The sequence below is a fragment of the Lissotriton helveticus genome, chromosome 7 (genome assembly GCF_964261635.1).
Source record: "Lissotriton helveticus chromosome 7, aLisHel1.1, whole genome shotgun sequence".
In the NCBI taxonomy this organism is placed as follows: Eukaryota; Metazoa; Chordata; class Amphibia; order Caudata; family Salamandridae; genus Lissotriton; species Lissotriton helveticus.
In genome coordinates, this window is record NC_136068.1 from 1,460,839,716 (window position 1) to 1,460,864,340 (window position 24,625).

Sequence of the window (24,625 nt, forward strand, 5' to 3'; positions counted from 1 at the left end):
GCCCCTGATCAGTCCTGGCATGCACACTGAGGGCGTGTGCCTTAGTAGGTTCACGCACTTCCCAAAGACTTGCTTGGTGCACTTTGACGCCCCACATAGCATCACTGCCAAACACCACAACTCCAAGGACGCTATTCCCCCTCTCCGCAATGCTTCTGGCGTCTTTGTGAAAGCTGCGCCCCTTTCTTTATGCCTGCCCCCTGTGACAACGCCGAGGCTCACAAATGAGTGAAGCTTTGTTTTTGTTCCCGCCGCAAATCACTTTGAGTGTTATCATTAATGGAGCGTAAATGAGCTTGCACAGTGAAATCGGCAGCCATTTATTTATTGTTTCTAGTTTTGGGCCAGGCCCCTCTGACAACGTTGACGCCCACAAAGGCGTGTATGTGGCGCCGAGTGAATTTCGCGCTTGTGAAAGCCGCGCCCCTTTCTTTATGCCAGCCCCGGCCCCTCTGATAACGGTGACGCCCACAAAGGCGTGAATGTTGGGCCGATTGAATAGTGTGCTTTTGAAAGCTGCGCCCCTTTTTTTGATGCCAGCCCCTCTGCCAACGCTGAGGCTCACAAATGAGTAAAGCTTTGTTTTAGTTGGCGCGGCAAGTACTGTGAGTGTTATCAGTATCAGTAATGGAGCGTGAATGTGCGCGCATATTTTATTAGCGTTTTTTGTTTGGGCCAGGCCCCTCTGACAACGGTGAGGCCCACAAAGTGTAGTTTGAGACGCCCATCGCTACTTTGACACCCCCACGCTACTTTGACATGCCCATCGCTGACAGCAGAATGCCAACACCCACAAGGGACTACTTTAACCCTAAGGTTGTTTGACCTTTGTAATGTATATGGTGGGCAGATGTAAACCCAATGTCCATCTTCTGCAACTCCCCTTTACAATGCTGTATTGGGTGTTGTGATTGGTGCTGTACTTCTTGAGATTACCCGCCTCAAAGTTTTCAGCTCTCTCTTTATAATAGCAGTATAGATAGCCCTCCACGCAGAGCGTTGGACTGCGCCAGAGTATGTCAGCGGGCCCTATATTAAAGCATGCTACTATCTAATGGGTGAGGGCAATCAAAAAAACATAGGGTTTTCCCTAATTGACCTAAGGGTGTTGATTAGTTAGGTCTCTCATCTGTGTATGTGTTGTTGACTTTTTGTCCTTCTGGTTGTGTGAGTTATATTGATCTTTAAGGACAGTGAGAGAAGGCGTAATCTCTTGTCCCTTCTGGGTTGTGAGCACAATAGTGAGCACAGCCACTGAGGAGCAGGGATGTGATTGATATTGACCTGTTTAAGGTGACTAGAAAGGAACCCTTAGTTAGGGTTCCGTCATAAAATGGACGAGTAGCATCTATCTTTTAGGGATAGATGCAATGGCATCGATTTTTGCTGGTTCTTCCTTGTTGGGAGAGACCACTATTACCCAGCCACTCACTTTGGTGGAGGGTTGGGATGAATCTATGACAGAATATCGAGAATGCAAATATCGACAGACAAAATATCGTCACTGGAATATCGAAGGCAAGTATATCAACACCCTATCTACAACATGGTAAGTACAAAAATATCGAAAATAAAATATCGATGTTAAAAATATGATAATTAAAAATATGGTTTTTTTTTCAGTAAAAAAATTAAGTTAAATTAAATAAATATTACTTATATATAATTTAAACTTATTTAAAAATTTGTTATAATGTTTAAAATGAATAAATAATACATATTTAATATTAAACATTTAATTAAAATTAAACATGCAATATATAATATATACTTAATTAATATATATATCTATATATATATTAAATTAATTAAAAATATTAAATAATATCAATTAAAAATACATCAACACTCATAAAAATTTAACATAAATAATAATAAATAATTATATTTAATAAATAACAACAATTAAATATACTTTCAATATTTTTAAAATTAATTAAATACAACATTATGTAACATATTAAATACATAAATAAATATAAATAATATTGGATAGCGTAAGGGTAAAAATTACTATTCAAATTCCAAAGAGTGCAACAGTAGGGAAAGCGTTGGATAGCGTACGGGTAAAAATTACTATTCCCACTCCAGAGAGTGCAACAGTAAGGAAAGCGTAGGATAGCAAGTGGGTAAAAATTACTATTCCCACTCCAGTGAGTGCAAAAGTCGGGAAAACGTTAGATAGCGGGTGGGTAAAAATTACTATTCCCACTCCAGTGGGTGCAACAGTAGGGAAAACGTTGGATAGCGTAGGGGTAAAATTACTATTCCAACTCCAAAAAGTGCAAGAGTAGGGAAAGAGTTGAATAGCGTATGGGGAAAAATTACTATTCCCACTCCAGAGAGTGCAACAGTAGGGAAAGCGTTGGATAGCGTAGGGGTAAAATTACTATTCCAACTCCAAAGAGTGCAAGAGTAGGGAAAGAGTTGAATAGCGTAGGGGGAAAAATTACTATTCCCACTCCAGAGAGTGCAACAGTAGGGAAAGCTTTGGATAGCGTAGGGGTAAAATTACTATTCCAACTCCAAAGAGTGCAAGAGTAGGGAAAGAGTTGAATAGCGTAGGGGGAAAAATTACTACAGTGCAACAGTAGGGAAAGCGTTGGATAGCGGGTGAGTAAAAATTACCTTTCAAACTCCAGAGGGTGCAACAGTAGGGAAAGAGTTGGATAGCGTAGGGGTAAAATTACTATTCCAACTCCAAAAGAGTGGAACAGTAGATAAAGAGTTGGATAGCGTAGGGGAAAAAATTACTATTCCCACTCCAGTGGGTGCAGCAGTAGGGAAAGCGTTGGATAGCGTATGGGGTAAAATTACTATTCCAACTCCAAAGAGTGGAACAGTAGGGAAAGCGTTGAATAGCGTAGGGGTAAAATTACTATTCCAACTCCAAAGAGTGCAACAGTAGGGAAAGAGTTGGATAGCGTAGGTGGAAAAATTACTATTCCCACTCCAGAGAGTGCAACAGTAGGGAAAGCGTTGGATAGCGGGTGGGTAAAAATTACTATTCAAACTCCAGAGGGGGCAACAGTAGGGAAAGAGTTGGATAGCGTAGGGGTAAAATTACTATTCCAACTCTAAAGAGTGGAACAGTAGATAAAGAGTTGGATGGCGTAGGGGGAAAACTTACTATTCCCACTCCAGTGGGTGCAGCAGTAGGGAAAGCGTTGGATAGCGTATGGGGTAAAATTACTATTCCAACTCCAAAGAGTGGAACAGTAGGGAAAGCGTTGGATAGCGTAGGGGTAAAATTACTATTCCAACTCCAAAGAGTGCAACAGTAGGGAAAGAGTTGGATAGTGTAGGGGGAAAAATTACTATTCCCACTCCAGAGAGTGCAACAGTAGGGAAAGCGTTGGATAGCGGGTGGGTAAAAATTACTATTCAAACTCCAGAGGGTGCAACAGTAGGGAAAGAGTTGGATAGCGTAGGGGTAAAATTACTATTCCAACTCTAAAGAGTGGAACAGTAGATAAAGAGTTGGATGGCGTAGGGGGAAAAATTACTATTCCCACTCCAGTGGGTGCAACAGTAGGGAAAGCGTTGGATAGCGTAGGGGTAAAATTACTATTCCAACTCCAATGAGTGCAACAGTAGGGAAAGAGTTGGATAGCGTAGGGGGAAAAATTACTATTCCCACTCCAGAGAGTGCAACAGTAGGGAAAGCGTTGGATAGCGGGTGGGTAAAAATTACTATTCAAACTCCAGAGGGTGCAACAGTAGGGAAAGAGTTGGATAGCGTAGGGGTAAAATTACTATTCCAACTCTAAAGAGTGGAACAGTAGATAAAGAGTTGGATGGCGTAGGGGGAAAAATTACTATTCCCACTCCAGTGGGTGCAACAGTAGGGAAAGCGTTGGATAGCGTAGGGGTAAAATTACTATTCCAACTCCAATGAGTGGAACAGTAGGGAAAGAGTTGGATAGCGTAGGGGGAAAAATTACTATTCCCACTCCAGAGAGTGCAACAGTAGGGAAAGCGTTGGATAGCGGGTGGGTAAAAATTACTATTCCCACTCCAGTGGGTGCAACAGTAGGGAAAGCGTTGGATAGCGTAGGGGTAAAATTACTATTCCAACTCCAAAGAGTGCAACAGTAGGGAAATAGTTGGATAGCGTAGGGGGAAAAATTACTATTCCCACTCCAGTGAGTGCAAAAGTAGGGAAAACGTTGGATAGCGGGTGGGTAAAAATTACTATTCCCACTCCAGTGGGTGCAACAGTAGGGAAAACGTTGGATAGCGTAGGGGTAAAATTACTATTCCAACTCCAAAGAGTGCAACAGTAGGGAAAGAGTTGGATAGCGTACGGGTAAAAATTACTATCCCCACTCCAGAGAGTGCAACAGTAGGTGAAGCGTAGGATAGCAAGTGGGTAAAAATTACTATTCCCACTCCAGTGAGTGCAAAAGTAGGGAAAACGTTGGATAGCGGGTGGGTAAAAATTACTATTCCCACTCCAGTGGGTGCAACAGTAGGGAAAGAGTTGGATAGCGTAGGGGTAAAATTACTATTCCAACTCCAAAGAGTGCAACAGTAGGGAAAGAGTTGGATAGCGTAAGGGGAAAAATTACAATTCCCACTCCAAAGAGTGCAACAGTAGGGAAAGCGTTGGATAGCGGGTGGGTAAAAATCACTATTCCCACTCCAGAGAGTGCTACAGTAGGGAAAGTGTGGGATAGCGGGTGGGTAAAAATTACTATTCCCACTCCAGTGAGTGCAACAGTAAAGAAAGCGTTGGATAGCGGGTGGGTAAAAATTACTATTCCCACTCCAGAGGGTGCAACACCAGGGAAAGCGTTTAATAGCGTAGATTTTTATTTTAACATACGTATAAATAATTCTTATATTTAAAATAATGTATAAATACATTTTTAAATACATCAACATCAATAAAATACAATTACTAATTAATAAAACCAATGAAATAAAAAATAAATAATCGACAATAAATTAACAACAAACACCATTAAATAATAATAATTAAATATTACTCACCAAATAATGAAAATAATAAAAATAACTATTTATCATAAAAAAAATTAAATGTAAATTACTATTAAAATTTAAGAAACAATATACAAAATATTTTTAAAAAATGAAAAAGTTTACCAATTAAATAATGATTTTTTCTAGTTATTAAAAAATAATTATGATTTAAAAATATGAATTCCCAATTAAATAAATGTTTTATGTTTAAAAATAACTATTTGCCAATTAATAATTAAGTAATACATTATTTATCAGTAAAAAATGTGTTTAAATAATTAGATATTTACAATTAAATTACTTCCCACCCAATACCCCTATAAAACCACAACACGCTCCAATACTAAAACATCACATTTAATAAAAATTAACAATAATTACCAATTAAATAATTAATTTATCAATTAAAATAATTAATTTCCAAATAATAAATAATTACTAAATACATTATACATCAAATATATTAATGAATTACAATTAAATTACTTCCCACCCTATTCCCCTATAAACCCACAACCCACTCTGGTACTAAAACATAACATTTAATAAAAATTCGCATTAAATACCAATTAAATAAATAAATAATTTATCAATTAAAATAATTATTTGCCAATTAATAATTAAAATAAAAATTAATTACACATAAATAATCATTAATTATTTACAATGAAATTACTTCCCACCCTATTCCCCTATAAACCCACAACCCGCTCCGGTACTAAAACATACAATTTACTTAAAAATAAATTTATTAATATATAAAAAAAATACACATATAATATAAATTAATTTAAATACTTAACAAATACATATAACACATACATAATAAAACACATAAAAATAATACAAATATCGATATTAGTGACATCTAAATTAGTTACATCGATATATATGCTATCGATATTACTAACTTCGATATTACTTACATCGATATAAATGAAATCAATATTACTTACCTTAGGATCGATATTCTGTCCAACGATATTCTTGACATCGATATTCATGACCTTCGAAATTTCAAACACGATATTTTGGTAGGTCGATATTTAATACTCGATATTTTGACTGTGTACCGGTTGGGATATACTCACAGAACTAAAAAAAACATGTTAAGACCATTTTACATGGTGCCATTTTAACTGAATTTTTTAGGGCAAATACGGCATCACAAGGATTGTTTGTAGTCAATGAGCCATTGATCTTTTTTGAAGACTCGTCATTCAGAAGAGATTGGTCGTTCATTGCCTGGAAGTGTACCAGATATTGGTTGATTTTAATTATCGACACAGCGAAGAGAATCTCTGATTCACTATTAATACATATCCAGACAAGTGAGAACAACTTGAAAACACCAATCCAGCTTACCATTTTTAAAAAGAAATTAGATGCGGCAAAAATTGAGGTTAATGAGGACAAGGACTATGTGACATGCTCAAAGATTAATAAGTTACAAAAGGAACTGAAGGGGTTTTCACGTGAAAAAGTGTATTCATGTGTGAGTGATCAACATACAAAACAGAAGGAAGCCATGAGCACAAAGAAAGAAACAACTGGGAAATGGGACACTGATAACGCTACTTAAGGCAATAAGAGTAGTGATAATGATTATAGACTTTTTTTTCATCAAGCGACACATACCTTTCAACAGATGCCCTCAGGGCCTGGCTTTGGGTGACCACAGATGTATCCCCCAATGCAACCATTTCAGTATACCACAATCTCAATCCTTTTTTAGGGAGAGGCAGAGAGAGAGGCAGAGGCAGACAAAAGTCAGTCAGTCAAAAAAGTTTATTTCGGCTTTTCAGCCATAAAAGCACAAATTGTTAAAAACATTATATTATGTTGTGAGAGTTACAATACAACAGTTATAAACTTAGAACAGTTTGTACAAAATGTGGTTGATGCCAAGTAAGATATTATTCTACTATTCTATGAGAGTAACCAAAAGCCAAAACAATCGTTTAAGACAATAAGAAAATGTAAAATCTGTTCAGATAAAAAATTTTTTTTTAGGAATAAGAGCATTTAAGAACAGATGACTATACAAAGATTTTGGGTAATTTCCCCAAGTGGGGGAGATAATTTGGGCCATAGTGTATTTAGTCGGAGGCCATAGTTACATTAGTAGCCAGCTGATTAGCCTTTATGATGCCTCTACGAATGCACCACTTCGCAAATAAAAATTTGGAGGTGATGGCTACAATTAATGGGTGCGTATTATACTTAAGTAGTCTGAAAAACTTGTTGTAGTTACGTATCCCTATGTTCCTACAGAACTGAAGAACCCACTTAGACCTTGTCTTCTTATAAGCAGGGCAAAAGAGTATAACATGGAGATCAGTTTCTTCTGTTAGGGAGCATCCAGCACAATCTTGTTTAATGGATTAACTTCTTGGCCATTAGAGGTTGGAAACTATCTAAGACCGACTATAGCTTATATTGATCTTTGATCTCAAGGAACCTGGAAGTCAAGGAGAATAAGTCTGTACTCTGCTGGATATGGGCCAGTTTCTATTCTTTAAAAGCAATGGTTAGTGACTTTTTAGAAATGAAAGGGCAAGTATCTTCTGGTGATAGCCACATGTTTTCCCTCCCCAGTGCGTTGCTTAAATTCCTGATATAGGACAACCAAAGGAGTTTCCCTGCAATCTGAGTGGACAGGACATCCTTCAATTCCTCTCTGTAGGGAGCTACCTCTGGCATGCTCCAAAGACGGCACCAGTTTAGAAGGGGACGAGTGGCAATTAGATCGGCAATAGGGCCAATTCCCAGGTCCATCCTAAGTGGAGTTAAGGGAGTACTTTTTGGAAGTCCCAACAGCTGCCTGATGAAACTATTCTCTGTTGCTGTAAGGGCATTGGACGGGGAGTGGCCCCAAAGTTCAACGCCATATAGCGAAGCTCCCCTCGCTTGAATCTTAAAAATTTCTGCTGGTGGGTCTACCGTTTTTTGGGTGCAGCTCTTGTAAACCTTTAGGATTCCCCCTGTGGACTATATTATTCTTAGATTGGCTTTATTAACTTGAGTCCCCCAATCCATCTTATCAGTTAAAGTAAGACCCAGGTAATCGAAGGTAGACACCCTCTCCAAAGGCCTTCCTTCCATTTTAGGGTGTGGACAGTTGCTGGTATTGGAGTGAAAAAACATGTATTTACTTTTCTGGAGATTTATCTCCAGGTCCCTTTTCTAAAAAATAAACGAAATTCATCCAATACCCGCTGCATACCCATGGGTGTCTTAGATAAAAGGAGGTTATCGTCAGCAAACATCAGAGCTGGCATTTTATGATTTGCCAACCTAGGGGAGTCTGTATTTTTGACAGCAAGGAGAGTGTTAATTAAACCGTTGAGAAAGAGGGAGAAGAGAGTTGGGGCTAGCACGCATCCCTGCCTCACCCCCTTCTCAACGGGGAACGAAGCTGTTAATTCTCCATTCTTGCCGTGTCTTACCCTTGCGTAAGTGCCTTCGTGCAGGTGCTTCAGTTGGTGGCATAAATATGATGGTACTCCCATATCATGGAGTAAGCCCCAGAGCTGATCGGGCCGCACCATTTCAAAGGCAGATTTAAGGTCCACAAAGGTTAAATAAAGACTACCACGATCCACAACCATAGTTTTCCAGCAGATAAGTTGCAATCTAAGTAGCTGATCGATGGTAGAGACTTTAGACCTGAAGCCAGCTTGTAAAGGGGTCAATACATTTGTCTCATCTATCCATGATTGTAGTCGGCCAAGGAGTATGCAAGCAAAAATCTTTTGCTTGCATCAATAAGGCTGATTGGGCGGTAGTTTGCCGGATTGTGTGGGGAGACTTTTTTATAAATTGGGATCATTTCTGCACCAGACTAAGTGGGAGGGAGCTCCATACCTTGAAGAATGATGTTAAATAAGGTCCATAAATAGCATGCCCATACAACTTGGTCATTTCTAAACAAGTCTCCAGGGATCCTGTCTAGCCCAGGTGCCTTATTTGGCAGTAATTTGGCCAACGCCAAGGTTATCTCTGCCAATGTGCAGAGTGGTGTAGTTGTATTGTTAACAGGGATCTGGTTAAAACCTATAACCATATCATCAATTTCTCTATCACAGGGTTTTGTATAAAAAACTTTAAAATGGGATCTCCGAACTTCTTCTCCTAGGTTGGGTTTGATCGCTTAGTTGCCTTTGGATTTTCCTGTTTTAACTAAATTCCAAAAGCCTCTCATATCTCTGTCGTCTAAAGCTTTTTTAATTGCTTCCCATCTATCGAGGTCCCATGCTGTTTTGGCTTCAGTAAGGATTTTTTTGTAGTGTAACCTAGCAACTCTGATGCTTATACTGTCCTCTTCCCTAATCTCTAGAGTCAAAGTGGATTTAGCTTCCCTACACGCTTTGTTAAACCAGGGATTTTTGGTTTTGGGGAGAAATTTTTAGGAATTTTACTGGTCTAAAAGAACTCTGACAATTTTAAAACCATATCTTGGTGGTTCTTAGCTATCGTTAAATGAGTTTCATTACCACCACTAAATGCGGTTTCTAAAAAGGGGATGATTTGTTCATACATGGAAGACATTTTTTCATCTGATTGTACAAATGTTCCCCAGCATACTCTTCTGCCACCTTCAGTTGCGATTAAATTGGAGGGAAATGGTTCTGGTGTTCCCTGGGCTTCTTTAAGCTGTGACTACTCTATAGCTAAAACCAATGGATTGTGGTCACTTTCACAACGTGGGTGGACCAAAAAATTCTTAGACCTGTAATACAGTTCAACGTCTACCAAAATATAATTGATTGTAGATGCCTGTCCCATATTTTTAACGATGGGATTACCCGGACTATCAGATGGAAAGCGACCGTTGCATGCCCTGAGCGAGTGAGTGAGTGTAAGCGTGTTCATTTGGAGGACAAGGGGAGATCCACCCCCCAGTCGAATAGAAGTTACATTCTGGTATTCCCAAAACCGAGTCTTCCTCACTTGTTATGGAGGAGGATATGCTATTGAGAGGTTGGAAATGACAATTAAAGTCTCCTCCAATGATTACATATGTTGACTCAGGTAGTGTAGAAAGAAAGGAGGCCAAGCAATCTAAAGTCTGCGAGGTTTGGCCATATCTCACTGGGTATGAGTAAACGTTAATAATGGCTAGCTTAGGGAGGGTATCTGACGAGAGAAGAATACACAGGATATCAGGGTAGTAGGTGTCTACCCTCTTAATGGTGCATCCCAGAGGAGTGCCAGTCCAAATACATAGCCCCCTGAGGGACTCCCCCTAGGCCCCTGGGCGGCTGGTATGCAGAAAGCGACATATCATACTCTGTACAATGGTGTTGGTGCCCAAGTTTCCTGGAAGAGACACAGCTCATGGGAATCTATGTAATCTCCCCAATCCGGGATATCCATTTTTGATATTAAACCTGCTATGTTCCAGGACAAGAGCAAAGTGAACTGCGTATTTACTATCTTTGCGGGTTGAAAGGGCAAAAATTGCAAGGGCAAAAGTTCCTCCTGTTGACGTGGTACTAAATATGGGCCCCCCACCCATCCCTGTGTTGAACCAGGAAGAGCCTTGAATGTTCCATCAATGGCTCCTAGAATACTAGCCACCTGTAGAGCATCTTGGTTTCCCGTGGTATGTTGGTCGGGGAGTTCAATTATTTCAAAGTTATGGGACTTTTATCTATGGGAGTTTTGAGTTCAACACAATTATTTAATCAGTCCACCTGATCAAAAGAACTGCATCGGTTGCTGACCGGAATGTTGAAGGGTGAGTTAATTTCAGAACCCCAACCCATGTTTGATGGATTGCCTGGCTGGGCTCTCATTTCCCACTTTTTAAACACACTTCCCATTCTCACAAGTTGGGGGCTAGGGGGAGAAAAGTAGCCTAAGGGAAGTGTCTGAATGCCACTGGTTACCCTATGGTGTCCCCGCTCAAGGATATGTTGAACTGCTCGACTGTCTCTGAATTGATCAAGACACAATTTCCCATAATTTCTTTCTGCCTTAACCCCAGCCTGCTCACCCTACGCGCAAATAGAATTTCGCTGTGGATCTGGGTTGGTAATGGTCTGTTTTTATTTAACCTATGGATGGTTTTGTTCTTTAGTTCTGGGTAAGGTTCCACACGACCTGTTTCCAACTCCAGTACTCCAGCTAATAAAACCACATACAGAGTGGAAGCTGGAGGCAGGTCTATACGTGGCAAAGTGGCATTAGTTTCCCTTAGATTGGGTCGATATAGATTCTTGTTGTCTCTGTTACCCTTTCTAGAGTGGTGGTGCTCTGGTGGGCAGTCCGAAGTTGTTGCCATGGCCCTCAAGCCTGGGGCATTAGGTACAACATGAGACGCTCTTTGTTGGGGAGGAAATAGACCCTGGGGTTCTTGGGGAGGATGGATAGGCCCCTTGGGTGCAATGTTTTGGGCTGATGGTGCATCTGGGAAAGGTGGCACAGTTAGGGTAAATGGAGTCACAGGGATTTGTTGGGGTACGGGGGCGTAAGTCTGAGGTTTATTAAGGTGGATAGTATTCAAAGCAGAGTCAATCTTGCTTCACCAGGAATTTACCAATGAAGATAATTTATCAAAACAGCTGAATACAGCTGCGAGCTCAGATTTTATAAGATGTTCAAAGTGGGCTTTTAATTGGGAAACATCATTTACCACGCGGATTTTACTCCGCAAGGCTTTTACAACGCGTCCCTTACAACGCAAGTCGTAACCACGACTTGAGCTGGAGGTCGCTAGAGGATTAAGAATAGTATATTTACTATTCCAACACCTTCCCTAGTGTCCACGGGGACTGGTGTTAGAATAGTAAATGATACTATTCTCAATCCGCGCCCCCAACGCAAGTCGTAGTAACGACTTGCGTTGTAAGGGACGCGTTGTAAAAGCACGCGTTGTGACGGTACGCGTCGTACCGTCATACATCCCTTTCAATTCCTTTACCAGACGAGAAACCAAAATTGGTGGCTCCATTACTTCATTGGTACTAACGCCAACCGTATTACCCAGCTGCAAGTGGTTGGACCCCACCACAGGAATGAGGTTCCCTGCTTTGCCTCCCTTGCGTGCTTTTTGTTTCCTGTTGTCACCTTTCCTTTTTCCGCCCCCAACGTAGATGTTTTGCTGGGAGGCTCCTGCACTGTACTTACTTGTACAAGCGTAAATCTATGGTGGATGGAGAGTCTATTGATTGAGAAGAACAGGGAGCTACTGACTCCATGGGTGGAGTAGTTCTTGGTAGTGTTGGTGTTAGGGAGAGACGTCTCTCAGTGCATTCAATTTCACTGGAGATGGCTCCTATTGCTTACCTTAGCATTTTATTGATCACTGTGGTTTTAATAATTGGGGTATGCACAAGAGCTCTATGCCTAGTATTTGGCCTAAAGGGCGGGGGAGTATCTTTTCCCATCCTTATTGATTTTGGGGGCCTCCCTTAACAGGTTGCATAGAGTAATTAAGGTTTGTTAAAAGAAGGGCCTACGTGCTTCCCAAAAGGCTTCATTGTTTTGATCCCTGAGGTTTACTCAAACAAGCACGCAATGCCTCACCCAGGGGTAACAATACACTAACTTAACTAGAAAACACTTACTAACATAACAACTCATGCAGAACGAGATATAAGGGGGTGGCCCAGCCCAGCCTCGTACAGTCTCGGAAGGGCTCAGACGAGCCCGCCCGCGGGTGTCCCGTGCCGCGGGAGTTGAGGCAACGCTAAATAGCGCGATCACGATGCCTCCCCCAGTGGCAGCTGTAGTCAATCAAGGTCAGGTGCACCCTGGGACAGCAAGTCCCACCAGGGATCGAGGATCGCAGCCCGGCTGCAGTGTTAGTGTGACAGGCGGCCCGGGAGCTTTGCAGCAGCGTCAGAGGGCAAATTTCCAGGTGGTAGCACAGGTAGGAATGACCCACACCGCGGGGGTTGAGGCAGCGCTAAATAGCCCAATCACTATGCCTCCCCCAGCGGCAGTTGTAGTCATTCAAGGTCCGATGCGCCCTGGGACAGCAAGTCCCACCAGGGATCGAGGATCGCAGCCCGGCTGCGGTGATGGTGTGACAGGCGGCCCGGGAGCTTTGCAGCAGTGTCAGAGGGCAGAGTTCCAGGTGGTAGTGCAGGTAGGAATAACCTGTGGTACTGGTAACCCAGGTAGGAATGACAGACAAAAGGTACAGAGAGTCCAGTGGGAGGACCTCAAATAGCTAGTCACCAGGAGTATGACCCGGGAAACTCTACCATGAATGAGCAGAGAAACAGTCTCATTATGAAGATGCCTGATATTACATCGACTCAGGCACAAGAGGATGTCCTTCAAAAAGAGGCCTGGGCATGTCCCTACAAATCACGTGGACCTTATTAAACTGAGGTGAGAACTTGAAGAATTTTTTAGGAAGGCCCGGCTTAATGTGTTTTTCGGAGTGTCATGATAAAGATATTTTTCAACAGGATGGGGACACTGGACTCTGGCCAAAATCCACTTTTGTTCCATCGCTCGCGTAGACTCTGCCTGAGATTGGGGTTTCTGAGGAAGGGTTTATCAGGGAGATAGAACAATTTGATGTCATGAGTAAGAAAAAAACCTTCAGTAATTTGTCCAATTTGCAACAGAAGACAATCAGAGAACTTAAAGAGGAACCACGTATTTTCATAAAATCAGAGGAGATGGGTGGTGCTTTGATTATGTTTACTAAGGTGGCTTATGATGTGGAATATCAACGACTCTTAGGGGATAGGAGAAACAATGAGCTCTTGATCAGAGATCCTACAATAGAACTACATAAATGCATCAACATCTTTGTGGGTGAAGCCTTGGCTAATGATCGGATTTGTCAAAAAGAGGCGGCCTTTTTGCGGAAGGAAAAACCGAAGATCCCCTATTTTTATATACTTACTAAAGTACATAAGATTGTAAGACCGCCAACAGGTTGACGTATAGTATCGGGGATTGACTCCCTTCTGGAACCGTTATCCCAATTCTGTGATTTCTTTCTAAGGCCAATGGTCCAGAAAATGCCAAATTACCTAAAAGATACAAGGGAGATGCTTAGTTTGATAAAGGATCTGAATTTCAATCCGAATGAAGAATGTCTAATTGGTTTAGACATTGAATCACTTTATACGAATATCCCTCAAAAAGAAACATTGAGAGTAATTGAGAGCATTCTCTTTACTGAAGATTAGGAGTTCCAGACTCCAAGGCACTTCATAATATGTCAGTCAGAACTGGCCCTCACCAGAAACCTTTTTCAGTACCAGGAGAATTTTTATTTTCAAACCCATGGCACTTCCATGGGCAGTTCCTGTGCACCAAGTCTAGGTTGTTTATATGTGTCGCACTTTGAAAATGAGTACATCTATGCAGGACTATCCCTTTTGCAGACTTTATAAAGTTGTGGCATTGATATATCGACAATGTCCTCCTAATCTGGCATGGGGACCGGAGTTCTGCAGATACATTTCTAAGGTGGTAGAACAGTGGGAATCTCTCTCTGTTTTTTACAGCCCGTATCACGTTAGAGTCCCTTCCATTTTTGGATGTAATCATCAAATCAGAGGGACGAAAACTGATCAGTGAAGTCTTTCACAAACCCACTGATAAAAACAACCTGTTATCCTTTCATAGTTTCCATTATATATCCCTTAGGGAGAACCTCCCATTTGTCAATAAGGACTACACTACTGTGTTTATCATAAATATTACACTATCATTTTATCATTTATTTTGGTAGTGTGTGACTACAGAGCAATGTTCAAAATCTATTCCCGGGTTTGGACTGCAATTAATGAAACTCGGGGGCGCCATTCGAAGTGTGTCTACTAAGGTGCCTAATAAGAGCAAGTATGGCCACAGACACACTCCCTATTATATAGTGAATAACAAGGAGGGAGTGTTACAGAGTTGAAGGAATCTGCATCCTGAGGAACGCCTTTGACCCTGTTGGGCAATTTAAGAGGCTGAAACATGTTGGTACAAGCAGACAGGATAATGGAGTTGTGGATTCTCACATATTCTCATTTATAATAAGAGGGACCCATAATAAATATATAGGCAGTTATAATTCTATATGTTCTCTGCATTTGGGATCCCTAATTTGAAATTATTGCGATTCATAATACCTTAATTTTAATATTAGCACTCCACCCTGAGTGTTTGACTGCGCCAGGTTGTGTCAGCGGGCCCTATGATGAAGCATGCCACTATCTAGTGGGTGAGGGCAATCAAGAAAACACAGGGTTTTACCAAATTGACCTGAGGGTGTCGATTAGTTGGGTCTCCCCTTTATGTAAGTGTTGTTTAATTTACTTTTTGTCCTTCTTGTTGTGTGAGTTATATAGATCTTTTGGGAGAACGAGAGAGGGCATAATCTGTTGTCCCTTCTGGGTTGTGAGCATGACAGCTTCACCCAACCAATACTGGCACAATGGAACATCCTGCCTACAAATGGATCCCCTATTTGTAACTGTCTGGGCCCACTATGCATTCTTAATGGTGAGCCATTTACAGACCCAGGCAGCTGGCTACTCCGAGAAGGCCTCAGTAGCTTTACGGCAAGAAAATGCCAACTTTCTAAAGGTGGCAATTTCAAAATTGTAATTTAAAATCCGACGTTATCATTAGATAGGATTTAAAATTATAATTCATATGAGCTCAAACATGACATTTCTACATGCTCCCAATCAAATGTTAGCACTTATTAAATCTAAAAATGTAACTCAGTGTTAATCTATGGAAGAGGTAGAAGATCTCGGTCCAAAAGTATGAAGCTCTGGTCGCAAAATATTGGTTGTACTTTGTGCTTGCAACACAGACAGCAGGACAGGGGAGAAGTACATTAGGGAGCCAGATAAAATGACAATCTCAGGTAAAGGACTTAAACCAAAAGAAAAAAGTAGCACCTAATAAAATAATCTTTGATTGAGACAAAAACCATAAGAGAGGCTGCTCATGTGCAGCTGTGGCCTACCTTATGTACTCTTGAACAGTTCACTTTTTTACCTGTTCCTGTTGGCTTTTGATTACCACAAGTTGAGACACCATGCTCTTACAGTGATCTTGGCTGTCAGTCCAGTTCATTTGGTCCACAGTAAAGAAATAACAGTTTTCAGAATGCTGGAGCCAGTTGACGGGGCAGTATCTGCATTGATTCTCTGTCAATTTAAGGGGGCACAAAAACAAATGTTGATTTTATTATTTTTCAGGACCAGATTCAGAGAAGATAATAATTTTAAAGCTAATGAATGTGATTGTGCTTTCTGTGGTCTTTGCTAAGGATGCATGAAGAAAGCCAATTGAATGTTGCATCTTGTTTCACGAGTTGCAAATACCACAAACTCATTTTATTGGTGGGCTTGTGCATATTTCTTTAAGAGTACACAAAGTGTGAAAGGTTGAAAGATGACTGTTATGGGACCGGATTAATACATTTAACCTGTCAAATATGAGGTCTGCAGAGTGCATGCAGAGCCAGGAACGACTGATAGTGTGACCGAGGCCTCTTCCCATCACATTAGAGTTCTAGCCTACATTCTCTGGTCCTGGTAAATGCTGTCTTGGCCTGGAAGGATTTGGGTTAGTCAAAGTAAGCTCCAGGCAGCAAGGTTTGTATAATAATGATGAGGGAGCATCGTGCTCCCTCATGAATGCAGGGATGTGGCACAAGGCCCTATCACTGGGGCCACGAGAAGAGGTGTGAATAAGGAAGTGCCTACATGCTCTCTCACGAAGGTGAGAGACTGCATTGGACCCCATCACTGGGCCCTGATGCCCGGTCACACTCCCCCACATGACTAGCAAAAGGTTCAGCAGCAACGCATCTGCCTGCAGGAGTGGGCAGACCAGATTAGCGCTACCATCTCCTGCAGCAGCACACGAGACTGATGACTGGTTTGGAATCTGGCAAGGACAGCCGGTGGATTTTCTCCCTGGACTGTCCACAACGAGGAATCTGCACGTGGGTTGCCCAGGTGGGATAGGGCACCCTGAGGCTCCCAGTGCAGCACTATGCCACAAGAAAACAAGTGGGAAAACAACAAAGGTAGTTCTTCCCACCGAAGCGGGAAAGCTGCAGCGAAAGGAGTACCCCATAATGCCCTGCATGGCTGGGCTGCAATTTGGAATGGAAAGTGCTCATGGGTCACCACCAAAACATCCCCAAAGTGCCGGATAGCTTCAGGAAAAGCGCAGTCTTCCCCTAAAGGAATTAAAAAATCCCCTCATCAAGTTGTGTGGGACACAAAAATTGTATCCTCCCAGGATTTCGGCATTTCAGGCAAGCATTCTGAAGGATGATGTTTTTTATCTGCAGCTGGAAGTATTATACCCTCTAGGGGTCAAGACTTCTTGCGGTCTGCATTGGTACAATGTGAGTTTTCATGGTAGCAGACACCCTCTAGGGATGAGAAGTAATAATTGCACGTTTGTATGTGTATCAAAGTGAAGTCCTTTAGAGGTTATTGTTAAATTGGTTTCAGAAAAAGCACAGACTGAACAATCATTTATTAAGTGTTAATACTGTGTATCTGTGTATGGTGATAACTAGGCCAAACCACCTCCCTTGAGTAGGCCTTGGACTGTTGTGCTTCACTACCCTAGGAGAGTCAAGTGCTACAATGGGGTGGTTGGTGCCGGGTGAAGGACAAATGTAGATCCATTACTTGTGCAGGCCACACAACTAATGACTCATTTTCTAACACATGTTCACAACGCCTGTCTCTCCAGATCACAGCCTTTTCCCAGTTTATTGTGTTTCAAGCTCCACTTCTGAAAGCTTGCTGAATTATGATTGGGCCAAGAAGCAGATGAGCAAGGCCAGAATATAAATAGAATGGAAGGCAAAAGGTCATGTCAGTGCTACCCCATCTCATTTATGGTTGTCCAGGCCCAGTCAGGATTCAGTGGAGACGGAGATCTAGACCATGAAGTGTCTAGACGTTGTATTCATGACCACATATCTTCCAGCACATTTATTGTCTGCCCATGCTTCTCCAACAACTTTCAACAGAATTCATCAGAATTAGAAGGTGTGGGTTAAAATGTTAATGCTCCTGGTTACAATGTCCTGTCTCTTACCTCCAAGCTCGAAGGATTCAGAACATATACTCGCGGAACTTAATTACCTGTATTACTGGATGTATATGAAACAAAAAGTAAAGTAGAGGGGGCAAGACGAAGTGGAGCACTGTCATAAAGTCACAGGTTGTAATATGGTCTCAAGGTACAAAAGCCTTCTGGCAGGGTATGCCTTCTTCAAGAACGTGAACAAGCTCACAGTAGTAGTTTGCTACTGTGTTATGTATCTAAACTTTTGTGTTTCATTTTGCAACACTTAAACACCATCTATCCATTCTTTCACACACTCACATTTAACCAAGTATTCATCCATATATGGACAATTTCAGACGCCCAGCCACCCAGCTAAAAAAGCACACATTCACCCCTCCTTCATACACCTACTTTTACTCTGATGCTCTAATGTCTATACAGCCATCCTTCTAACCATATATGCTACTAACCCCATTCACTGTTTGTGGGAAGAGAGTTTATAGTTTTTAACCTCTCAGGACTCAAGACGACAAGAGGCAGATCAATGAAAAAGTGGCTCCGGTCAGCGCAGCAAGTCACCTTGCTGAGCTGCCCTGCATCACTACGAAAGGACAAGAAGGAGCTGTATTCAAGGCATACAGCACATTCTATCCATTCGCCTTGTGCTGGTGCCATTTTGGCAGCCTAGCGCTAATGCAAGCAAACAACCTTGCACCATGGTGCAAGGGTACCTTCGCTGCATGTAGGATTACATTTGTGCAGGATGGGACACCTTCTTGCACATTAACAACCCTGAAAGGCTTTTTCCTCTCTCTATGTGTGTTGAAGAATGCAGCACAGGTAGAAAGCAGAAAAACGAGAAGGAATAAAGATATTTCTCCGCTTTGGGCCACACCTGGAGATGCTTAAGATTCTGGTGCATTCCCAAGTTTGCAAGTCCATGTAAATCTGGGAATGTGCCAAAAAACATAGGAGTTGTGTGGGAACACCCACCACAAAGCCCATGGAGCGCCTCCCTTGCACAGAGAAAGGTAATGTAGTGATTTGCACTGTGCTGTCTCACTCCAGATTTGTGAAGCCATTCAAAGTCATGCAAGGGGGTTTTGCATCACTTCATAAATCTGACCTGGAGGCTTGTGTTATTCGTGTAGCACTATGCATGGTGCAAACATGATGCAAGCCTCTCATAAATATGTCTCTTAGTGTGGAGCTTAGCTGCCAGCTAGAAATTCATAGCTGAAATAAAGCTCTTGACTACACTATCAGATGACATGTGGACTTCGGAAGAGAGACCACGTCTATCTGCTCTGTCACTAGAAGAGGACTGAAGCCTGGGTTTTCCTTTCCAAGACTACAGGCTTCTGAAATTGCTGTCAGGGGTCAGGAAAGCAGACTTTCTGTTAGACTCAGGTACAGAAACTGCTGAAGAATGACTACTGTGAAGAAGAACCAATCTACCAGTCCCGCTGAAAGTGAACTACACGGCACCCTACTCCTCTTCCTCTCTGGTTAAAGTGATGTTATAGTGAGAAATTGCAATATCATCTTACTTTAAATTATAAAGAAATCTTAGAAACTCACTGAAACAAACAAGGGTTAAAGGACCTTATAATAAGGTGAAAATGTCAGTTAAAAAATAGTGCTTTAAACTAACAAAACCACTTAAATTCACTAGTGTTTATCTCAAGTAACAATAACCAAAGCCGCAAAGTAACTATAACTTGCACCCCAACCATGCACAGTGTTGTCTTCAATGATGTAATTTGAGATGTTGCAGTGATGTTATCAATGTTGTCTTACAACATGTCATGAGTGGTGTAATATAGGAGGTAATTAGCAGTACATGGCATATATGTATATATAGGGATGCTTTTCTTGCACAAAACACAGTGTTATAACAACCCATATTTCAAAAGGAACCTTTAAATATGGAAAATGTTTCACAATTTCCTGGAAATTACAGATATTATCTCCTACTGACAGCCCCTAAACACACTGCATATAACATTGCCATGGTGAGCGCTATTAGGCAGATGCAGTTGAAAGGATAGCTACATAGTGTAACACATTCTCTGGGTCTCATTTTCATTCATTTGAGCTAGAATTAAAATTGTTGTGAATTCTACAAATTATATGGCAAATATGATAAATCCATAATTAAGTAGTAATAGCTGAAGCCACAGAATTTCATATATCCACTGGCCCATACCATTGTCTACTGTTTTATCAACAAATAATTCATAAGCCTCAACTTGGCGGCGTTCACAGAGAATCTTCTACCCCCCGTCCGGGTTCTTTTCACTCTAGGCACTTGTAACAGAGCTTTGTGGTCAGAGCGTAAAGCTCTGGTAGCCTTATAGGGCATCACCATATTATCCAAAATGGGAGAACCCTTCCCATGCAGGATTTTATGCGCCTTACAGAGAGATTTAAATGTTATCCTCTCCCGTATCGGAAGCCAATGCAATGCTCTCAGTGCCGGTTTTGCTGACTGTCTCCTGGGGATATTCATCAGCAGCCTTGCTGCTGCATTCTGTACTTGTTGTAATTTATTAAGCGTTGCTTCCGGTGCGCCCAAAAAAAGCGCATTACCGTAATCTAGAGTTGAGACAATCGGGCCCTGGATAAGTAGTTTCCTGGACGTCGGGGGGAGGAGAGGTAAGATCTTACGGGCTGATCGCAGCAGTGCAAAGCAAACTCCGGCCGTTTTCTTTGCGTGGGTCTTGAAGGACAAATCTTGTTCAAGCCACACGCCCAGGCTTTTAATCTCCTTTTTGGGGCTTGGAGGGTCACCAAGACAACTCGGCCAGCTGCCTATCGGCAAAGAAGGTCCCGTTTGTCCCAACAGCATCAGCTCTGTTTTAGAGCCGTTCAATTTTAATGCTGAGTTACCCATCCATGTGTGCACCTTGGATAAGCAAGAGTGCAACACGTCCGGATGATCCACCAATTGGGAAAGGGCCACCACCAACTGGGTATCATCAGCATAGCTGATAATTTTGATGCCCAGAGGTGCCACCACCTCCTCCAATGGGGCCATATAGACATTAAACAATGTGGGGCTCAGGGAGGATCCCTGAGGCACACCACACTGAAGGGGGGTGGGGGCAGATTGTGCACTCCCTTCCCACACTTGATAGGTTCGTTGATGCAAAAACGAACCGAGCCACTTCAAGGCCATTCCAGTTAGGCCTACCTCTGACAGTCGCTGGAGCAACACCTGATGGTTAACGGTGTCAAAAGCCGCACTAAGGTCCAGGAGGATCACTACCACTGATCCCCCTGAATCCAGAATGCTCCTGGCTTCTTCCACGACTGCCAGAAGGGCGGTATCCGTGCCTTGGCCCGGCCTGAAACCCGTTTGGGAAATCCGCAACAAACTATTGGATTCCAGGAATTGTGAGAGTCGCTTGTTCACCAGTCTCTCCGCGATCTAACCAAACCCAGGCAGCAAGGAGATCGGTCTGAAATTAGCCAGGTCCGATGGATCGAGACCAGGTTTTTTCAGAAGGGCCTTTACAACCGCTTTTTACCAACTCGGTGGAACCACTCCCTGCGCTAACGAAGCATTGATAAGATCTGTTACTGGTGCAGCAATAGTGGTTGCTATCTGCTTCAGGTATCTCATCAGAACAGGATCTCTGGGTGAGCCACTTTTTATGGCCCCTAGAACCTTGCTAACTTCGTCAATGGTCACTGGACCAAAGACGTCAAGCTTGTTCTGTACATCACCTCGCTGTTCGCCTATATGTACTTCCAGGACAGGCCGAGGTAAGGAACTTATGATGTTTTCTACTTTCATAGGAAAGTAGTTAGCCAGTTCCTTACATTTCTTTAGAGGACTCTCATGGCTCACTGGTGGTTCTGGGATTTTCAGGAGGTCACTAAAGACCTTAAAAGACTCTCTCGAGGAGCTAGCCGAGTTACCAATTCTCTCATCATAATACTTGGCTTTGGCATCCCGGAGGGTGGCTTTATATCCTCTAATTGCAGTACGATAATCACTCCGGGTTGCTTCTCCCCAGTCTTTTCTCCAAATCCTCTCTAGCTTTTTACAGCCTTTCCTGAGGGTTCTTAACGTCTGGGTGTACCATGGGGCTGAACCCACTCTCTTCTCCCTCTTCGGCATTCTCTTTTTAGGGAGAATGACATCCAGGGAGCTATTTAGCCACTTTTCCAAATTCTCGTCGGCGATTAAAGGATCCACCACCGGGCGCGGGCAAGTGGCATTCAAGTTAGTAATCCAGCGCTCTACTGGTAGCCTGGACCAAGCTCTGTCAACCGAGTAGGCCCTAGGAATCGTCACCTCCGTTGATTCGTACTGCCAATTAAAAGGAACCACAAAATGATCTGACCATGGCAAAGGCAAAGGGGTCAAGGATTCAATCCGGTCCATATTCGAAAAGACCGGATCCAGTAAATGACCCTTACAATGCGTGGCCCCTGAGTTAATTAGCCTCATGTCCAAAGCTTTCAGGTCGCCCTGCAGGTCGATAGCAAATGTGTCATCAGGGTCGTCAAAATGGAGATTAAAATCTCCTAGTGCGACAAAATTCACTGTCGACAATGCCAGGAGCGTAACAGTTTCCACCAATGACCAGGTAAAAATGCCTGCACCCCCCGGTGGGCGATACACTAGGAGGCCTGACATGGAGGTCGTGGCTGACATTTGTATAGAGAATTGACAACTCTCACACTCACGTACCCCCCCATCCTGGGCTCTACAGACCATCGTGTCCCTATAAATGATCGCAATACCACCTCCTCGCCCAATAGGTCTATCTAGATGATAAATGAGGTAGCCAGGGGGGAGTGCTTGCACCATATCTGGGCCCGAACTAGACGTGGTCCAAGTTTCTGTTAAAAACAAGACATCCAAATCATGATCTTGTATAAGAGAATTAATTTCGGTTGAATGACTAGGCAGGGACCTACAATTCAGCAGAGCCGAAAGTAGTACCTTATTTCCTACGGCTCTCTGATCCTTCGTACTATGCCTACACGTCACAAAAGGAAAATCACTTTTATGGATGACATTGCAAGTTCCCTCCTCCGGGCATAATGATAGCAAATCATTTCTTGTAAATGTCATACCAACCTTAGGGCAAGGAGCCAGCATGTCTGGCCCTGAGCCCGTCTGGGCCCGGACGGGCACAGACGGGCTGAACTCTGGCGTAACTCCGGCGGACTGACGGCGGACCCACTGCGCGTACCCGCTGCGCGTTAGCATGGCCGCCTTTTGTAAGAGGTCTAGCGTCCTTGTGACGACTAGACCATGTGAGGAGAGGCGTCCCACTCACCCCCAAGATGGCCGCCAAAGTCGAAGTCAGGAAGGCAAAGGAAAATGGCAAGGACCCGCAAAGAGCGGTGGGTATTCCAATTTATAGTGCAAGTCGTTGGATATTAAAAACAGGGGATAAGGTGAAACTAAGATAAAATAATATAGACAAAACGGGCGCTTTAAAAGTTACTCGCGAAATTGCTTGTAAGTTGCACAGACGCGCAGCACGCTTAATCCACAGCAGCGCGTCCTCCCTGCAACCACTGCCCCTTCGAAATAAACAAGGCAGAGCACCTAGTTTGCCCGCCTTTTGTAAGAGGTCTAGCGTCCTTGTGACGACTAGACCGTGTGAGGAGAGGCATCCCACTCACCCCCAAGATGGCCGCCAAAGTCGAAGTCAGGAAGGCAAAGGAAAAGGGCAAGGACCCGCAAAGAGCGGTGGGTATTCCAATTTATAGTGCAAGTCGTTGGATATTAAAAGCAGGGGATAAGGTGAAACTAAGATAAAATAATATAAACAAAACGGGCGCTTTAAAAGTTACTCGCGAAATTGCTTGTAAGTTGCACAGACGCGCAGCACGCTTAATCCACAGCAGCGCGTCCTCCCTGCAACCACTGCCCCTTCGAAATAAACAAGGCAGAGCACCTAGTTTGCCCGCCTTTTGTAAGAGGTCTAGCGTCCTTGAGACGACTAGACCGTGTGAGGAGAGGCGTCCCACTCACCCCCAAGATGGCCGCCAAAGTCGAAGTCAGGAAGGCAAAGGAAAAGGGCAAGGACCCGCAAAGAGCGGTGGGTATTCCAATTTATAGTGCAAGTCGTTGGATATTAAAAACTGGGGATAAGGTGAAACTAAGATAAAATAATATAGACAAAACGGGCGCTTTAAAAGTTACTCGCGAAATTGCTTGGAAGATGCACAGATGCGCAGCACGCTTAATCCACAGCAGCGGGTCCTCCCTGCAACCACTGCCCCTTCGAAATAGACAAGGCAGAGCACCTAGTTTGCCTGCCTTTTGTAAGAGGTCTAGCGTCCTTGTGACGACTAGACCATGTGAGGAGAGGTGTCCCACTCACCCCCAAGATGGACGCCAAAGTCGAAGTCAGGAAGGGAAAGGAAAAGGGCAAGAACCCGCAAAGAGCGGTGGGTATTCCAATTTATAGTGCAAGTCGTTGGATATTAAAAGCAGGGGCTGGGCAGCTTTCTGGTGTTCGTTCCCGGATCCATTTCTTCTCCAGCTTTCGGCAGGTTTGCTTGGAGGTCTGGAGCTCTTCGGAGAACCAGCTGGCTTTCTTTCTGGTGTGGCTGTTGGTGGGCATCTTGAGCCGGGCGAGGG

The 24,625-nt window shown here is 42.9% G+C and overlaps 1 protein-coding gene across 1 annotated transcript in view; it reads right to left on the reverse strand.

The window, feature by feature from the left end:
- Window positions 1-24,625, reverse strand: part of LOC144767471 (CD209 antigen-like protein C) — a 165,179-nt gene that overhangs the window by 96,124 nt on the left and 44,430 nt on the right. Inside the window, exon 4 of the mRNA XM_078650888.1 lies at window positions 15,964-16,115. Coding sequence (XP_078507014.1) covers window positions 15,964-16,115 — 152 coding nt within the window. The remainder of the gene's footprint in view (window positions 1-15,963; window positions 16,116-24,625) is intronic.